This window comes from Lepisosteus platostomus, chromosome 11, assembly GCF_059453375.1.
Source record: "Lepisosteus platostomus isolate fLepPlt1 chromosome 11, fLepPlt1.hap1, whole genome shotgun sequence".
Classification (NCBI taxonomy): Eukaryota; Metazoa; Chordata; class Actinopteri; order Semionotiformes; family Lepisosteidae; genus Lepisosteus; species Lepisosteus platostomus.
This window is the reverse complement of record NC_142621.1, coordinates 45,681,585-45,695,950: the sequence shown is the minus strand read 5'-3', so window position 1 is coordinate 45,695,950 and position 14,366 is coordinate 45,681,585. Positions and strand designations below refer to the sequence as shown.

The 14,366-nt window shown below is 42.0% G+C and overlaps 1 protein-coding gene across 6 annotated transcripts in view; it reads right to left on the bottom strand.

Annotated features, from left to right (window-relative positions):
• The window catches only part of usp43a (ubiquitin specific peptidase 43a), a 138,899-nt gene that overhangs the window by 66,058 nt on the left and 58,475 nt on the right, over nucleotides 1-14,366 (bottom strand). For all 6 annotated transcript variants that reach the window (XR_015925428.1, XR_015925429.1, XR_015925430.1 and 3 more), the window contains 2 exons: nucleotides 11,137-11,229; nucleotides 2,661-2,796 (listed from right to left, as the gene is read on the bottom strand). Coding sequence is in view for 2 of the 6 variants with exons in the window: in XM_088600015.1 (XP_088456141.1) it covers nucleotides 2,661-2,796; nucleotides 11,137-11,229 (229 nt within the window). In the remaining 4 variants the exon portion in view is untranslated. The remainder of the gene's footprint in view (nucleotides 1-2,660; nucleotides 2,797-11,136; nucleotides 11,230-14,366) is intronic.

The following is a 14,366-nucleotide window of genomic DNA, read 5'->3' as shown; positions in this document are numbered from 1 at the left end:
GAAGTTCCTGAAAACCTGTGTGCGATAATATTTCCTGCCTTGAGTGCAGACCGTGAAGTGTCAGCTCTTCCTGAAACAGATGGGCTTTTTGAGAACTGTGTGGGGAAAAGAAAGTTGGTAAACAAAAAACTGAATAAACTGACCGTATTGTGAACCTGCTTATTTTCATTACTGCATAAAAAGTCAAACCAAGGAGGGCTGTATCAAACCAAAGGAATTAAAGAGAGGAATGAAAAAAAAAATACTTCTGAAGTTTTAAAGTGTGTTGGGGTGGGTTGAAAAGGAACGAGTTATTTTTTACTTTTCAAAAGTTCTGTGCCAGCGAAACATTCCAGCCGACCGATTTAATGCAATAGCGCAGCAGCCTGAAGAGGAATGCTCTGTGTAACAGCGTTAAGTGTACAGAGAAAAAAAATCAGAACTAAGAGGAAAAGTAATCCATTTTCTCGTGACAGGTGCGCTGCAGAATTGTTGCAGCTTCCGCCGAGTCTTATTTAATGCACTTCAGAATGCGGTGTCACGTACAGCTACACTGTCACATACAATAACGCCGAGCACGCGTTTAAAAAATACGCCCTGTGGCGCGCAGACAACAGACAGGCAGTTCAGGGCGCTGGGGGGTGATGATAGATGGACGGCCTTCCGCACACAGAGGCAAGAGAGAGCTGTCGCATTGCCTTCCTCCCCATTTCTGAGTCTCCCAGAACTGTGCAGGAGCAGCGGAATTTCAGAGAGGATTAGGAAGGCCACATTGCTAATCCTAAAATAGTCTACCTGCTGGCAGTTCAAAGGCAAGTTTTAAAGCTTTCCACTCCGCACAGGAAAATATTCATTTTCCTGATCCTGCTTCACTGTTCATCCTTATGTGATAAGCCATGGGACTACTGTAGGAACTTTTCCTTTTTCACCAGGTGATAGTATAGTACAGGATGAGCATAGAGTATAGTTGACAATACCAGTTGTGGACACAAGAGGGAGACTTCTCCAAATCTACCGAGGTGAGGTAATATGACACTACTGAAAAGCACCTGTGACAGGTTATGTTTGACTTAAGTATTTTTTTAGCCTGACAATTATTGTCTTTGCAACTGGATTGCAGTTTTTACTGGACACCATCCTAGTGAGTAACACCACATGTATACAATACTTTATATACAACTTGAACCTTTGATATTTTTGCATGACACACTCATACTCCATCAGGCCCCACTGTTATTTATGTCACTGTTATTGATTTTATCACTGGCTTGTGAATGTGTTGGGTGGATGCATTATGTTATTGGCTATGCAGTATATTTATACTGTTTGTCTTTAACTGTAAGAGCTCAATGAACCAAATTCCATGCAACTAGTTGTTATGGCAATGAAGTATTAAACTTGAATTTGAACACCAATTTGTATCATCAGTGAGAAATTAAAGCAGTGAAAGACTGCTGTAGTATATGGGTTTGTAGTCTGAATTTAACAGACATCACAACCAGGTAGACCAAACCTTTTGATTTCCAAAATTCATGTGGGACAAGATGCTGATCTTCCACAATATCAGGGGTACAATAGCTCCTGTCCAAACTAGGCGACACTACAAAGGGCAATTTAGACATTGCTCAAAACCCAATTTCCAAAAAGATATTTTTAATCAACCATTTAAACAAAAACAAATGACATGCAAATCATTCACATAGGATACAAGAGATAATTAAGAAGCACAAAGCAAAAGTAACAAAACAGAATAGAAATATCAAACCCTTAGTATCCAATAAAACACCAGTAAGGGTCCTCCAAAATTTCCAGTAGAAATGCATTTTTGTGTCTACCTGCAGGCTGCAGTTTACAGTGGTCCTATTAAAGTCTTGGTGCTAACATTCTGCGCCACGACACTGCCTAATTTTCCCAAAATTGGCTTTAATTATGAGCTCTAGTGGCAAGAATTGAAGTTAAGCATATTTACGGGCTACAGCATGCAGTTAAATTAATTTATACCCTATGGAGAAGTGTGAGTCAATTGAGTCAATTAAGAGCAAAAACATTCAACAAATTGTTACTGAAGTTTAATGAATCAGATCTAATTTTTAAAGGAAAAAAACCCCTTTGGGGTGTAAAGCAGTAAAACCCTCTTCTGTGAAAGAATGCTTCAGCTAGTTAATTATGGTCAATTGAAGTTATTGCCTCAGTACTATGGGTGGCACAGTGGTTAGCATTAGTGCCTTGCAGTGCTGGGGCCCCAGACTCAGTTCCTGGGGTGCTCTCTTGGTGGAGATTGCATGTTCTCCCTGCGTTTGCATGGGTTTCCTCCAGTTGCTCTGGTTTCCTCCCACAGTCCAAAGACATACTGGTAGGTTAACTGGCTTCTCTAATAATTGGCCCTGGCATGTATGTGGCTGTCTCATCGTTTTCCATTGTGAGCGCTCAGTACAACAGTACAGCCTGCAAGAAGTGAGAAAACGGCACTGAAGTGGCTGTGAAGGCTTAAAAAAAATAAAAGGAAGAAGCTTTTTAAAAATTTAAGTATCTCCAACAGCACCTTCCTCTGTAATGAAAGGCTTGTGGCGAAGCCAGCTTTAACAAAGAGTGCAGGTTTGATGGAAATGCATAATTTAGAGTCAGTAAGGCACCTGCTGGGCTGTGTCTCATTGAGTGCCATCATTTCGCTGGTGACTTACCTGATCTGGAGAGATTTTCCCTTCTTCTGCCACCATCTCCCTCAGACAAGCCAGTGTGCCGAGGAGTGGAACAGCCAGGCCGATCCTCAGGTACCGCTGGCCCTTGGCGCTGAAGACCAGGGTGATGTACAGAGGTCTGCAAGAGATCAGGAATTGAGATAGTGACTTCGGACTCCTTTCGTCAGCCTTGTGTTTGATGCATCAAAAGCATGATCAATCCATTTGAAGAAAAATCCAATTTTCCGGGATTATCCATGGCTCCTGCAGAATCAGCACTTCACCCACCCGCTCTGTCCAAATATCCCAGAGGGTTTTGAAGGGGACAGGGTATTACTCTGTTTTGTTTTACATGCTCATATTATCGTGCATCTGAAATACCCTTTAATAGTTATTTGTCTTTTCAAGACAAATTGAGCAAAACTACCATACTGTGTTTATGTGTGAGCCATTTGTACCACTAACTGTAGTGAAGCTGCTTTCCAAACATATGACAGCATGTAGATTTGTAAGCACAATGATCTGTTTAAAGGAAAAACAGTTGTATTCAGATGCTGTGCTGCTTTGTTTTAGTTCAACTGTGTTGAAAGGGAGTCTCATTTTTGTAAATGATGCTTTTTCTCAGTGTACTGTCTGGGCGTGACTGAACTCTGATGGACAGAGGAGTTTTAGCCTAGTAGATTTACATCTGAAACGTCTGTCTCCCAGCTGGAAATGCGTCTTCAGCTGACCTGCTCACCTCTACCTCTCTGTACACATCACTGCCTGGCAGAATGCAAACTAAATGGGTGACAAATATAAAAGGAAAAATGCCAGTGCGGTGAATTAAAACCATCCCTTCACCATATGAACAATAAAGCCTTTCAGGTACCAGCAGCTAAGAGGTCCTTAGAAGCCCACTAGAGAAATGCACTTATCTGTCACAGGATGTCTTAACATGCATCTTAATGGCCTGCAACAAGGTGGAAGAAAAGGAAACTCGGAACCCTGGCTCAGTAGTGGTTCTCTGCCCCAGAACAAATCGCAAAACTTTGCATTGCGCATTTCTCTGCTAATTTATTTCTCTAAAAAGAATTTAAAACCACAGTATAGCAGACGTCAACTCACTGTATTTTCCACTCTTTCTCACTGAAAGCACTGGAGCTATCGTCGGTATTCACTCTCATGTCCCTTTATGAATAGAAGTGGCCAAATATACTGCCCTGGTGTTCTGCAACAGAGGGATGAGCCCTACACCAGCTGACAGAAGGCTACCTTTATCCCTGTGCTTTGTTCGCTTATCAGTTCACACCTGACTTTCCTACCAAAGCTGGACACCTGCTGCCACGAGAGACTGGCAGGGCTGTCAGTTTGCCCTGAACTGGGTGGACATTTGGTGTTGAGATAAATGCCTATAGGGAATTTAGGTAAGAGAATTAACTAAAGCCACTTATCACGAGGAGCTGATTTCAAAGCCCAGTCACTGAAGATAAAGGCTGGGGACTTCTTCCACTCTGCCTTTCCGTCTCCAAGACAACGAGATTCCTAGGCCTTGGCTCACAAAGCGGAGTAACTTACACCAAACAAATCTGCTAATCGTGTTTTGTTCAACAGCGTACCACCTCGAGAGAAATTGAGAAATTCAAATATAATGTAAACTGAAGCACCAAGGCAATCTGCCTTTTTCTTTTTGATTAAATGAAAAAAAGCAATTATTTTTTTTCCCCACAAGTATCCACTTGCTGTGCTGTGTCTTCTGAAAAAGTAGACCAACGTGGAGCAGCTTCTGTGCGGCTTCCTCAAAGCATCTAAATGCAAAAGAGAATGTAAAAACTCCCACACAGCAGTTCTGCTTCTGAACCAAAAAGTGGTGAAAAATTCTGTGCTTCTTTGATGCTGTAATAGAGTATCACCTCAGAGCCATTCATCAACAGGGATTAGACAAGGACACTCTGACACTTTTTTTCTAATTCAGTGCTTTGGATGTTTTTTAACAAATACAACAACAAAACATGAAAAAGTAAATGAAGCTCTGCTGCTGGTGGAGAGGCTAGGATTGTGAACACATGCCTGCAAGGCTGCAGGTATGAAGTCCCAATGGGGCTCTGTTGCTGTACCCCTTGATCAAGACGCTTCAGTCAGGCTGCTTCTGTCCAATTATATTTCTAACCTAGAATAGCAGACACTGCTTTACACAAGGGGCTGCAGGAGTGTGGAGCAAGCGATGTGGTTGAGATTGACAGGCTTTCTTCAAAAAGCAACTAGACAAGATTCTTGGGTCTATAAGCTGCTAACTATTCAAAGGGTTAGATGGGCTGAATGACCTCCTCTTGCTCGTGACCTTTCTTATGTTCGGAAGAAAGCAGCATTAATCCTATCCCACACAAACCCTCGCACCTCTCCTCTATGGCACTCTCCTCCATGTTTACACCGAAGGACCCTAAACTATGGTCGGACACCTGACAACCCGAAGCAACAAGGCTTTGACTGCATTAGCAGCAGAACTCCAGCTCTCCCTCAATCCTCCCACGGGTACTGTGGACCCCAGCAGGTCTTTGGTACGATGATGTCAGAGACACAGGGGGAAGAATTGTTCTGCTGGCTTTGCACAACTGCTCAGCTGTTGAACGCACCTTGTTCAAAATATTGGTCAACATCAAGCACTTACAATACAATACTGGACTGCAAGATGTGACAATTACATCAATTAGGATTTGACAAAAAAGTATGAAATGGAATATGCATAATGTATATACAGTATATATATACATTTCCTTCGCATTCTTTTGCAAATTAGGCAATCAAGTGCAAGCAATTATTTTAATTAAAAAGAGTTTTGCAACGCGATTAGCACTGACAAAGAAAGCTTTCCTTTTCCTCTCTCTTCAGGTGAATCGGGCTCATTCATTTCTTCCCACACAGTGCTAATTAACGTAACAGATTGAACTTGTAGAGAGCGCCCTTGCATCTGAAGCGCTCTGTCAGGGCAATTCAACACTTGACAACATAAAAATCTAAAAATCTCCATTTAGATAATTGCTTTCTGCTGGTCTATTACAAACACAAACAGGAAAACTGCATTCTGAAAAGAGAGGCTGAGCCTTGAAAATGAAGGCCTCCTATTCATCTTGCATCCTGCATGACTTTGGCTGTTCTGTGGAGAGGATTAAATATTCCACACGGACACCTATGTGACAACAGATAAGGAAAGGGTCAGCACTGGCTGCCATCCTGGGTCAGCGAGTATCGAGCTGCAGCCCAGGCCTCTCCACTGAGCGCAGGGGGACACAGCTCGCACCCAGCAGCTGGAGGAAGGACACTGAGTAGCAGAGAGAAACCCGCTCTCTTGCTGTTAGCTAAACTTAATCATTAGAGATTAGAAAACCCTGAATTAACCAGTCAATAGGCAAAGAACCATATATGCCATCAGTACATTCGGTCGTTTTTTTGTTTTTTCCAGAACTTCCAAAGTTTTTTTTTCCAATTTTTTGATTGCAGTTACTCACCTGTGTTGAGAACACCGTTGCACTCAATGGCACCCCTATTTTATTTGATCTTTCCCGTTTTTATTATTTTGTCTTGAAGTACGGATAGAGTAGCTCAGATTTAGGCTCGCGAGAAGCTCGTCATCTCTCCTGATTTCTTCCAATAGGCCTGTTTGCCAATATTTGAGAGAACAAGTACAGGTTTATTCCATGCAGAAAAGAAAAGACACAATGTTTCAGCTGTGGAGCCTCCTTCAGGTTTGTGAAAGGGTTAGGGTTAAGGTTCAGTTCAGTGTATGAATTGAAATTACTGTCCGATTGTTTCTCTTCTGCTATAATTGCAGAATTGGCTCATTTAGTTGGAGCGGAGACACAGACATTGCGTTGTAACGTTTCTAGTAAGGTGTGTAGCCTGTCATGTGCACCAGGCTTATCACCAATCTGCAGGCTAGCTTAGGGATGGGGAAATTCACCTCTCAGGTCCCTCAACAACCATTCCATCACAATCCCAAATCTCCCAGGTCTTCTCCTGGCAGGTGATTAGAGTCAGGGCATAGCATAAGTTATGCTCATTTGAAAGAATGACTGCAAATTTAGAGCCCAGCTCCCCAAAATGAACGGCTCTCAGTCTGTTGCCAGGAAGAGCAATTAAAACGCAACACCTGTTTAATGAGTCTTGTGTAATCCGTCAAACACAAACCTAACAGACAGCAGTTAATTAATCCACATCCATAATGGTGAACTGTCCCACATTCATATCAATTATGCTACTTTGTGTTATACCAGCATGTTGTAAACAGCTCTCACAAGACCCCTGTTACACACAGGAATTCACAGAATTTTAAAATGATCTCGTCCTTCCAAAGCAGGAACGTGGCCCCCTCCAGATCCTAATGAATTTAGGCAGCCCTTAGCTGTGAGTTTTATAAAGACCAAAGATAATGAATTCCATCTATATCCGGCCATCAACTCAAGCTGATCGCAAACTTTCCACATGAAGGATGGCAGAAGCAGGTGCTATGCATCCCCGGGGCGTGAAGATGCAAAGTGTGGGATTATCCACCAGCAGCAGAGCTCCTGATAAGTGTCAAGAGTCAATGATCCTGCTTCTGATCATCTAGGGGTGCCCAACTCCAGACCAGAGGGTTAGCAATAGCTAGATGTCTTCTCTTCTCTGGATGCCCATTAAGGCATCTTAAGAGCTTGAAAAAATGGTTAGACCGCTCCAGTTAGGCCAACGATTAGTCCAATGGGCTCATGGATTGAAAACCTGTAGAAACAGCAGTTCCACGGGAATCTGTAGAGGATGAGTACAGTACCTCCACTGCTTGTCCAAATGAAACTGATTCAGACTGCATGCAATACAAGTGATCTGGCTTTTGACCAAACAATGAGATGAGGCAAATAAAATGAGAAGTTGACAGAGAAAAAGGAATCTTCGACCATTACACTGTTACTGCTAAAACTCAGGGGGTCAGCAGGTCAAAGGTCAGATCAGAATACTCCAGGGCTCGTTTGATCAGAGGGTCTGTTTTACAGTGTCACAGTGTAATAATCAATAAGTCAGTGGAAATATTTAGGGTTTTGAGTTAAAGACATCATGGTGGGAAAAGAGATTATCAGTTCAACAGTAAATCTTGCAGAGTCATGAACAAGGCAAAGCAGAAGAGAGAAAATCAAAGATTAAACAACTGTTCCTCAGAAAATGTCTCCAGCAGCTCAGATCATGTTTCCATGAAAATGTGACAGTGAAACACTCAATTTAGATTAATCAAAATGATCCAAAAACGCAATGTTGTGAAAAAAATGTCTCAGGGTTCTGTACTCTAGCTACAAGCTGTAAACTGTATACTGTAATAAGCTTTTGCTGGAACTTGAATGTCATTTTATGTACCTATAGTACATGACTGTAATTGTAGCATGGGTGAAGCAACAGCAGCACAAACATACTGTAGGGCTCAATTATGAAGCTACTGTATCCAGACAAAATGATTCTCCTCACAAAGTCTAATGGGAACTCCATATTGCTACTGTCTGCAAAGTTGCAATGTTCACTCCAAATAAAATATATTTTTCCCCCCACAGCCTGCCAGAGCAGAACATCAAGCGCCTTTTTTCCACCAAGTTCGAGCTCAACCTTCAAACGTTTGATGAAACAGAAAAAAATGTCGGTGTTGGTCTGCAGATTGTGATGAACAGAGAAGGGTTTTAATGCAGACGCACACATTCGTGAGGGATAGTGGACGTGTTCATCAGTCTGCACTCATGGCCAACTTGAGGCAAACATCAGCAGGAGCTGGCAGTCCATCTGTCAGGCCTTCAGGGAATTGTTTTTTTTCTTCCAATTGTAAGGCACAAACAAGCAAAGCTTTTAAAGTATCCTTTATTATTTGCCCATCAAGCTGTTCATCTAAAGAACAGTTAAGATCAACATTAGCCTCATCTATTTGAGGTGGAACCTGAAATTCCAAATCAGCAGTGAAACATGATCCATAGGGCACAAACTGAAAGAAGGAAATGCACTGAAAATTAAGAACCTTTTGTACACAACAGGTTGTGGGAGTATGGAGCAAGCTACTCAGTGATGTTGCTGAAGCAGAAGGTCTAGCATCTTTCAGCAAATGACTGGATGAGGTCCTCAGTTAGATACTAACAGCCAATTGACCCAGATAAACTGAATGGCCTCCTCTTGTTTATAAACTTCTGTTTTTAAATGTATATCCCAAATAGAGTAGATCAGTCCTATTTCCTTCCATTCTATTTCATCTGCCAAAACCCAATGAAGAGTAAGACACTGTTGTTCTTCAATGCTGTGGATGGTGTCTTCCAAAGCATTACTGTATGTCAAGTAATTGATCATTAAATCTTGCAGCCCAGCAACTCTACCTTTATAGTTTTCTGTGGTATATCATGGTAAATAGAGAAAGTGATACAACATGGTGACACCATGGTAAATCAATGCTAATTCATGACATCCATTCATTGTCTAACCTATGAAGAATAGAGGTTCAAAGTTGGGGGGGAGGCAGGGTACACCCTGGACGGGACGCCAGTCCACCACACCGCACACACGCATATTAGGGCCGGTGTTTTCACGACATGTCTTGTTAAAACTGCAAGGAATACATATTCAAGATGAATTTGCAATTGTTCACAGGGTCCTTGAAGTTTTATACCTTCCAAGAAATCAATCCCTCTTAGCAGACAAAATACATGCAAATCTGTTAATATACTTTATTGCAGTCCTGGTGTATTCTCCACATCTCCTTTGTGTTGATATGATGCAGTTCAGGCATACGGGAAGCTAGTTCTCCAGCAGGCAGGTTTAAGGAACTGAAATGCTTCGGTCTTCAACGAGAGGGTATTACAAAGGCACCTGATACAAGCTTTCAAAATCCTGAAAACAGTGTTCAAGTAAACCCTGCAGATTACTTCACACTCAGCAACGAAACAAGGAGGTGAGAAGACAAGTGGAAATTGCAAGGAGTACATTAGGGAGGGAAAGTAAGACGTCGCAGGTGTGTGGAGCAGAGTGCCGAGCCGTGTTGCAGAAGACATTTCCTGCAGGCCCTCAAAAGTACAGCAGGATGAGATGCACAGATTAATAAACTGTTAACTTTCAGACAAGTAAGAAGGATCAAAAGATTTATCACTTCTAACCTTTGTATTGTTCTCAGGCTTTGAGAATGAAGCAGATTTAGATTCAGTAGAACCTCTTGAGTTAAAAATGCTTTCCCCTCTCCTTAATGGCAGTTTGACACAGTATGCACCTCGCTTTTCCAGGGATGTAGCTTTTCCTTTAGGCTATGGCCTGGCCTTATGAAGGGTGTGATTTTAGGGGTGATGTTAGTTCCCCTAATGTGAGCTGAGAGAGGAACACAAGTAAGAAAGCTGCAGTTTGCTCACATCCAAGCCTAGGAATCACAAGGTAAAACTCTGTCTATTAATGTAGCCAGTACTACAAAGTACCGCAGTGCATTAGCAATGACAGCTCAGAACTCTCAATTGTTTAGGGGATTTTCCCTTTTGTCTCATAAAAGAGATTTGGGAAATTCCTTAGGGCACATAATGCCAACACAATGTCAATGTTAATGTAGTAAGAAGATGGGCCTGCATTTTAACAACCTTTTTCATCAAGTTCTGACCTCAGGGGGATGACAATGCACACCTGCTAGACACACTGTAAATCTTTAAAAATATTTTTTTCCCTGTTGAATCCTTTTGCATCTTCTTGAAATCTTTCACCGAGTAAAATTTCCCAAAAGAGGAAAAGAAGATCAGACATTTTAACATATCCCTGTGACTTGCATCTAAACAAGGACCAATTTGCAAGACATACTGTAATAAGAGCTCCTAAGAATGTTAGACTGCTCTACTGTTTGAGGTCAAACAGTACAAATACAAACGTCTCATCTCAACTCCCATTCTTGGCCTTCATCCTGCACTCTTACGTTTCTTGTTTCAGAAGTATTTTTCCCTGAAGAGCCTTTTATTACACATTGCTTTACAATTACACTCTGCCTATTCTGGAACGCTGTGCTGCACAGGGAGAATGAAGAGGAGCAGGCAAGTACCTCCGATCCACCCATCTGAGCCATGTCATCTTTTGACTGGCAGCAAGCTCCACAGCGCCTGACAGGAGAGTTTGCCCTGACTGGAGGTCCAGAGTGTCTCTCACTGACATCACCGCAAGCCGGTTTTGCTGAGAGTCAAGAGAGTCCTGACTGACACATTACACCTGAAGAAGGCTCCACAGCCGAAACTTTGAGTTTTCTTTCTTCTCTTTTCAGCATGTAATATACCTTTTACTTGTTCCTTTGCAGCCTACGCATGCTGACGCAGCTACCCACCTGAACTACATCACAACCTTACCCCTTGACAGTGCTGAGTCATTTGAGGGTAGCTGCTGTGTGGAATCACTAGTGACACCACCCTGCACTGAACGCACAGTTTGAATAAGGACTCACACCCAGCATGCCTTACCTGTGTTTAAGTGTCGCGCTGGAATGACCTACCTGGTTTGGCGTAGAGGGATGGGTAGAGAGATGCACAGGAATGGATCGAAAGTGTTGCTTTGCTTAAGGCAATGGGGGCAGGTCAAGGAAGACCTAACAGGGGAAAAAACACACAGAAAAATTAGAGAACACTGATCACTTTACAATTAAACCAAACCTTTAAGAGTAGAATAAAAATGAAACGTGGACGCTTCTTGCCAAAAGGGGAAAAGCAAGGAGCTGTGCATTTTAAACCTGTGCAGGCCTGACCTCCACTGATTTCATAACCTCCTCTGTGGTAGGCTGAAACTGACAAAAACTAGAAAGACTTAATCCAATCCGTCCTTCCATCCCTTATTATATCATGATACTCACTTGCAGTGTTTAGCAGGTCACACTGTTAAGCAAAAACACATTTACTTCTACAGACAGCCCTGCTCCAAAGTAGACTGCAAATGGTAGCTTCTGATGTTTTTATCGTTCAACCATGACAGCCTTTCAGTTCAACACCACCTCTTGCACAACTGTCCTACTTGATTACACTTCGCTGTCTGAAAAGGAAGACACCAAAAACACATTTGGGTATGTGTGAAAACACGCCATGCTTTAACATCCGCGTGAAGGCAAGGAAAAAAACTGAATATTTCAAAAGGAAAGACTCTGTGAATTTTAAATATTCCAGGAGCGCTTGAAACTTCCAGGAAGAGGGCCACAACTCTGCAGGCGAGCAGTCCTGGGTGAAGGTGCTCGGCTCAGACGACACAACGCCTAGTAGGGGCAGAGTTCCACTGGAGACTACTGTATATGCTCATTGAGGCAAGAAGCACAGCTGATGCTCTCTGTCTCCTTCCCCTCGAGTTAAACACCCAGGAAAAGGCAGGCACCTGAGTGAGCTGTGTACTGGCACTCAGCAGGAATGAAACACACACGTCCAACTTCACTGCTGAGTGCAGGGTCTCACGAAGACTTCTGGCCTGACAAGCCAGTTTTCAGTGGCCCACTGAAAGCATTACATCAGCTAACAAACCGAAATGGCAAATGTGCTGAAATGCTATAACACTGCATTCTAATTGCAGCAGATTACACAGAGCTCAAGGTGCACATCATTTTGATGAGCCAAAAATGTAAGGGGTGAGCAGGTGGGATTTAATGCGCTTGTTAAAGAGAGCCAAGATGTCTGTTAATCATCCCTCTGATTGGCTGGAGTTTGAAGCTACAAGTGCGGATCCATAATGAGTCACTGTATTTCATTTGAAGGGAAAGCTCTGCAGTGACAGTTTCTTGCCTCAGGTGGTAAACTTGTGTTAACATGAAATAGGCCGCCCTGCTTCACAGGCAAAGTAGCACTGTGATCTGCATGTAAAGTTGGAGCAGGTGTTAAAGGCTGTCCCTGCATTCTTCTTTTCCCAAATCAAAACTATTCTTTGATTGCTGAACTATGTGTGCAACATTCAAGCACAGCCATGAATAGAAACATACTCTAGATGGGTTCTGTATTTATCCCCCCAAAAATTCCAATGATCAGCAGAATTCAAATGGACAAGGAACAAGAGCTTTCCAAACCGAGCATCTGGATGACTGGGCCGAACGCTTAATCTGACCGACCCCTGAGGCTTCGAAAAAGTTGTTTTGCTACCAGTGCGCATTATGTCATCCCTTCAGTTGCGTTTATCATTGTAATCACCCGTGCATGGTACGAAGCAAAAGGTTAAACTGCCTGGGTGATGGATGAACTGACCGGTTCATCTGAGAGCATATTGCTCTCCCTCTGAAAACTTCACTCCTGGAAATGTAGAATGTGAGAGAAGCAGGAAGCATGTCTGGCAGTCGTTGTTTTAGAAAGAGTATACAGAAACACTATTTGCTTTTCACAATTACTGTCTTTCCCTAGACACTATGTGCATAAACTGTTACATACCCCACTACAAATCCCCCATACAGATCTCTTTTCATGCAGTAGCAACCTTGAGAGATCAAAGGAGGAATATACAGCTTTCTTGTACATTTCATGTGCAAATTTCTGTCGGAAATTCTGTTCTGTGAGTTTGTTACAAAACGTTTTTTTTTCCAAACTGCTGTTTATCTGCTGCGTGAAGAAAAAGAAGCCGACAGCATTAGTTGAAATGCTTTCTGCAACATGGGTTTCCTGCAATCATGAAATCGCAACAACCATATTGACATTTTTAGAGAATGGCATGGTACATCTGCTTTGAAGTGAAAGAATTCAGTCAGCAGGAAGCATTGAGGATCAAAATGGTTTCCAAAGTACCTGTCTGATGACATGCTACAGCAGTTCTGAAACTCATTTCCAACAGCATCCACTGTATGAAAAGTAAATTACAGAGTATTTCAATCAGTCAAGTGTGTGGATGAGTTTATGTTCACATATTGCACTAGATTAAAATAATTCCTCTACAATTTCCTACATAATCATAAACATTTTGTGTAAAACTGAAAAGAAATTATTCACATTCTCATCTTTCTACTATAAACAGGACAGAACTCGCATGCAAGTTCGGATTATTTTTAGCAGTTTTGTTTCCTTAATTGTTCACTCATTAAAGCCTCATTTTGTTGTTTTAAGGCTTTGCTGTGCACACAATGAACGACAGAGTACCAGCAATTATTTCTCTTATTTCAAGTGAGGGAGACAGCATGCGATTTCTTTCACAATGTCTCAGCTTTTTGTACTGTGTATTCCCTGCAAATCAATTCAGAACTCAAGCTTGTACTCATTTGTTTCTGGGATTAGTTAGTATGTCCCAACAGACAAAGATGCTATCTGCCTCTATCCAAGTGAAATCTAACTGGGCTGAAATTAACATGTAAGCCTATTCGGTGGTGTATGGGGACAGTGCAGAGATTTATGGGAATAACAGAAATATCAGAGGGGTGTTGTAGATCATTTTTAAATTAAAATATTAGGTATCAAAAAGATTCTGAGGACTGAATCTGGGGATTCATAGAAGATTTACATCCAAGAAGAAGAAAAACAAGTTGCAAAAGCCAACAATTACATTTCACACCAATTTATAAAACAAAACCCTGATACCAGAAGAGTGACAGGCCACATTCCCAGGCTTAAGGAACATTCAAGTTTGCAAAACCCTCAAAGGACTTCTCCAGAATGAACAGTGAAAAAAAAAGAACCATAAGAGACAGGTGGAAACTACTGGGAAGTGCATTTAAAAATGAGAACAGGAGGCACTGATTTAAATGAAGGCTTGCCAGTGTTTGGATTAAGATCCTTA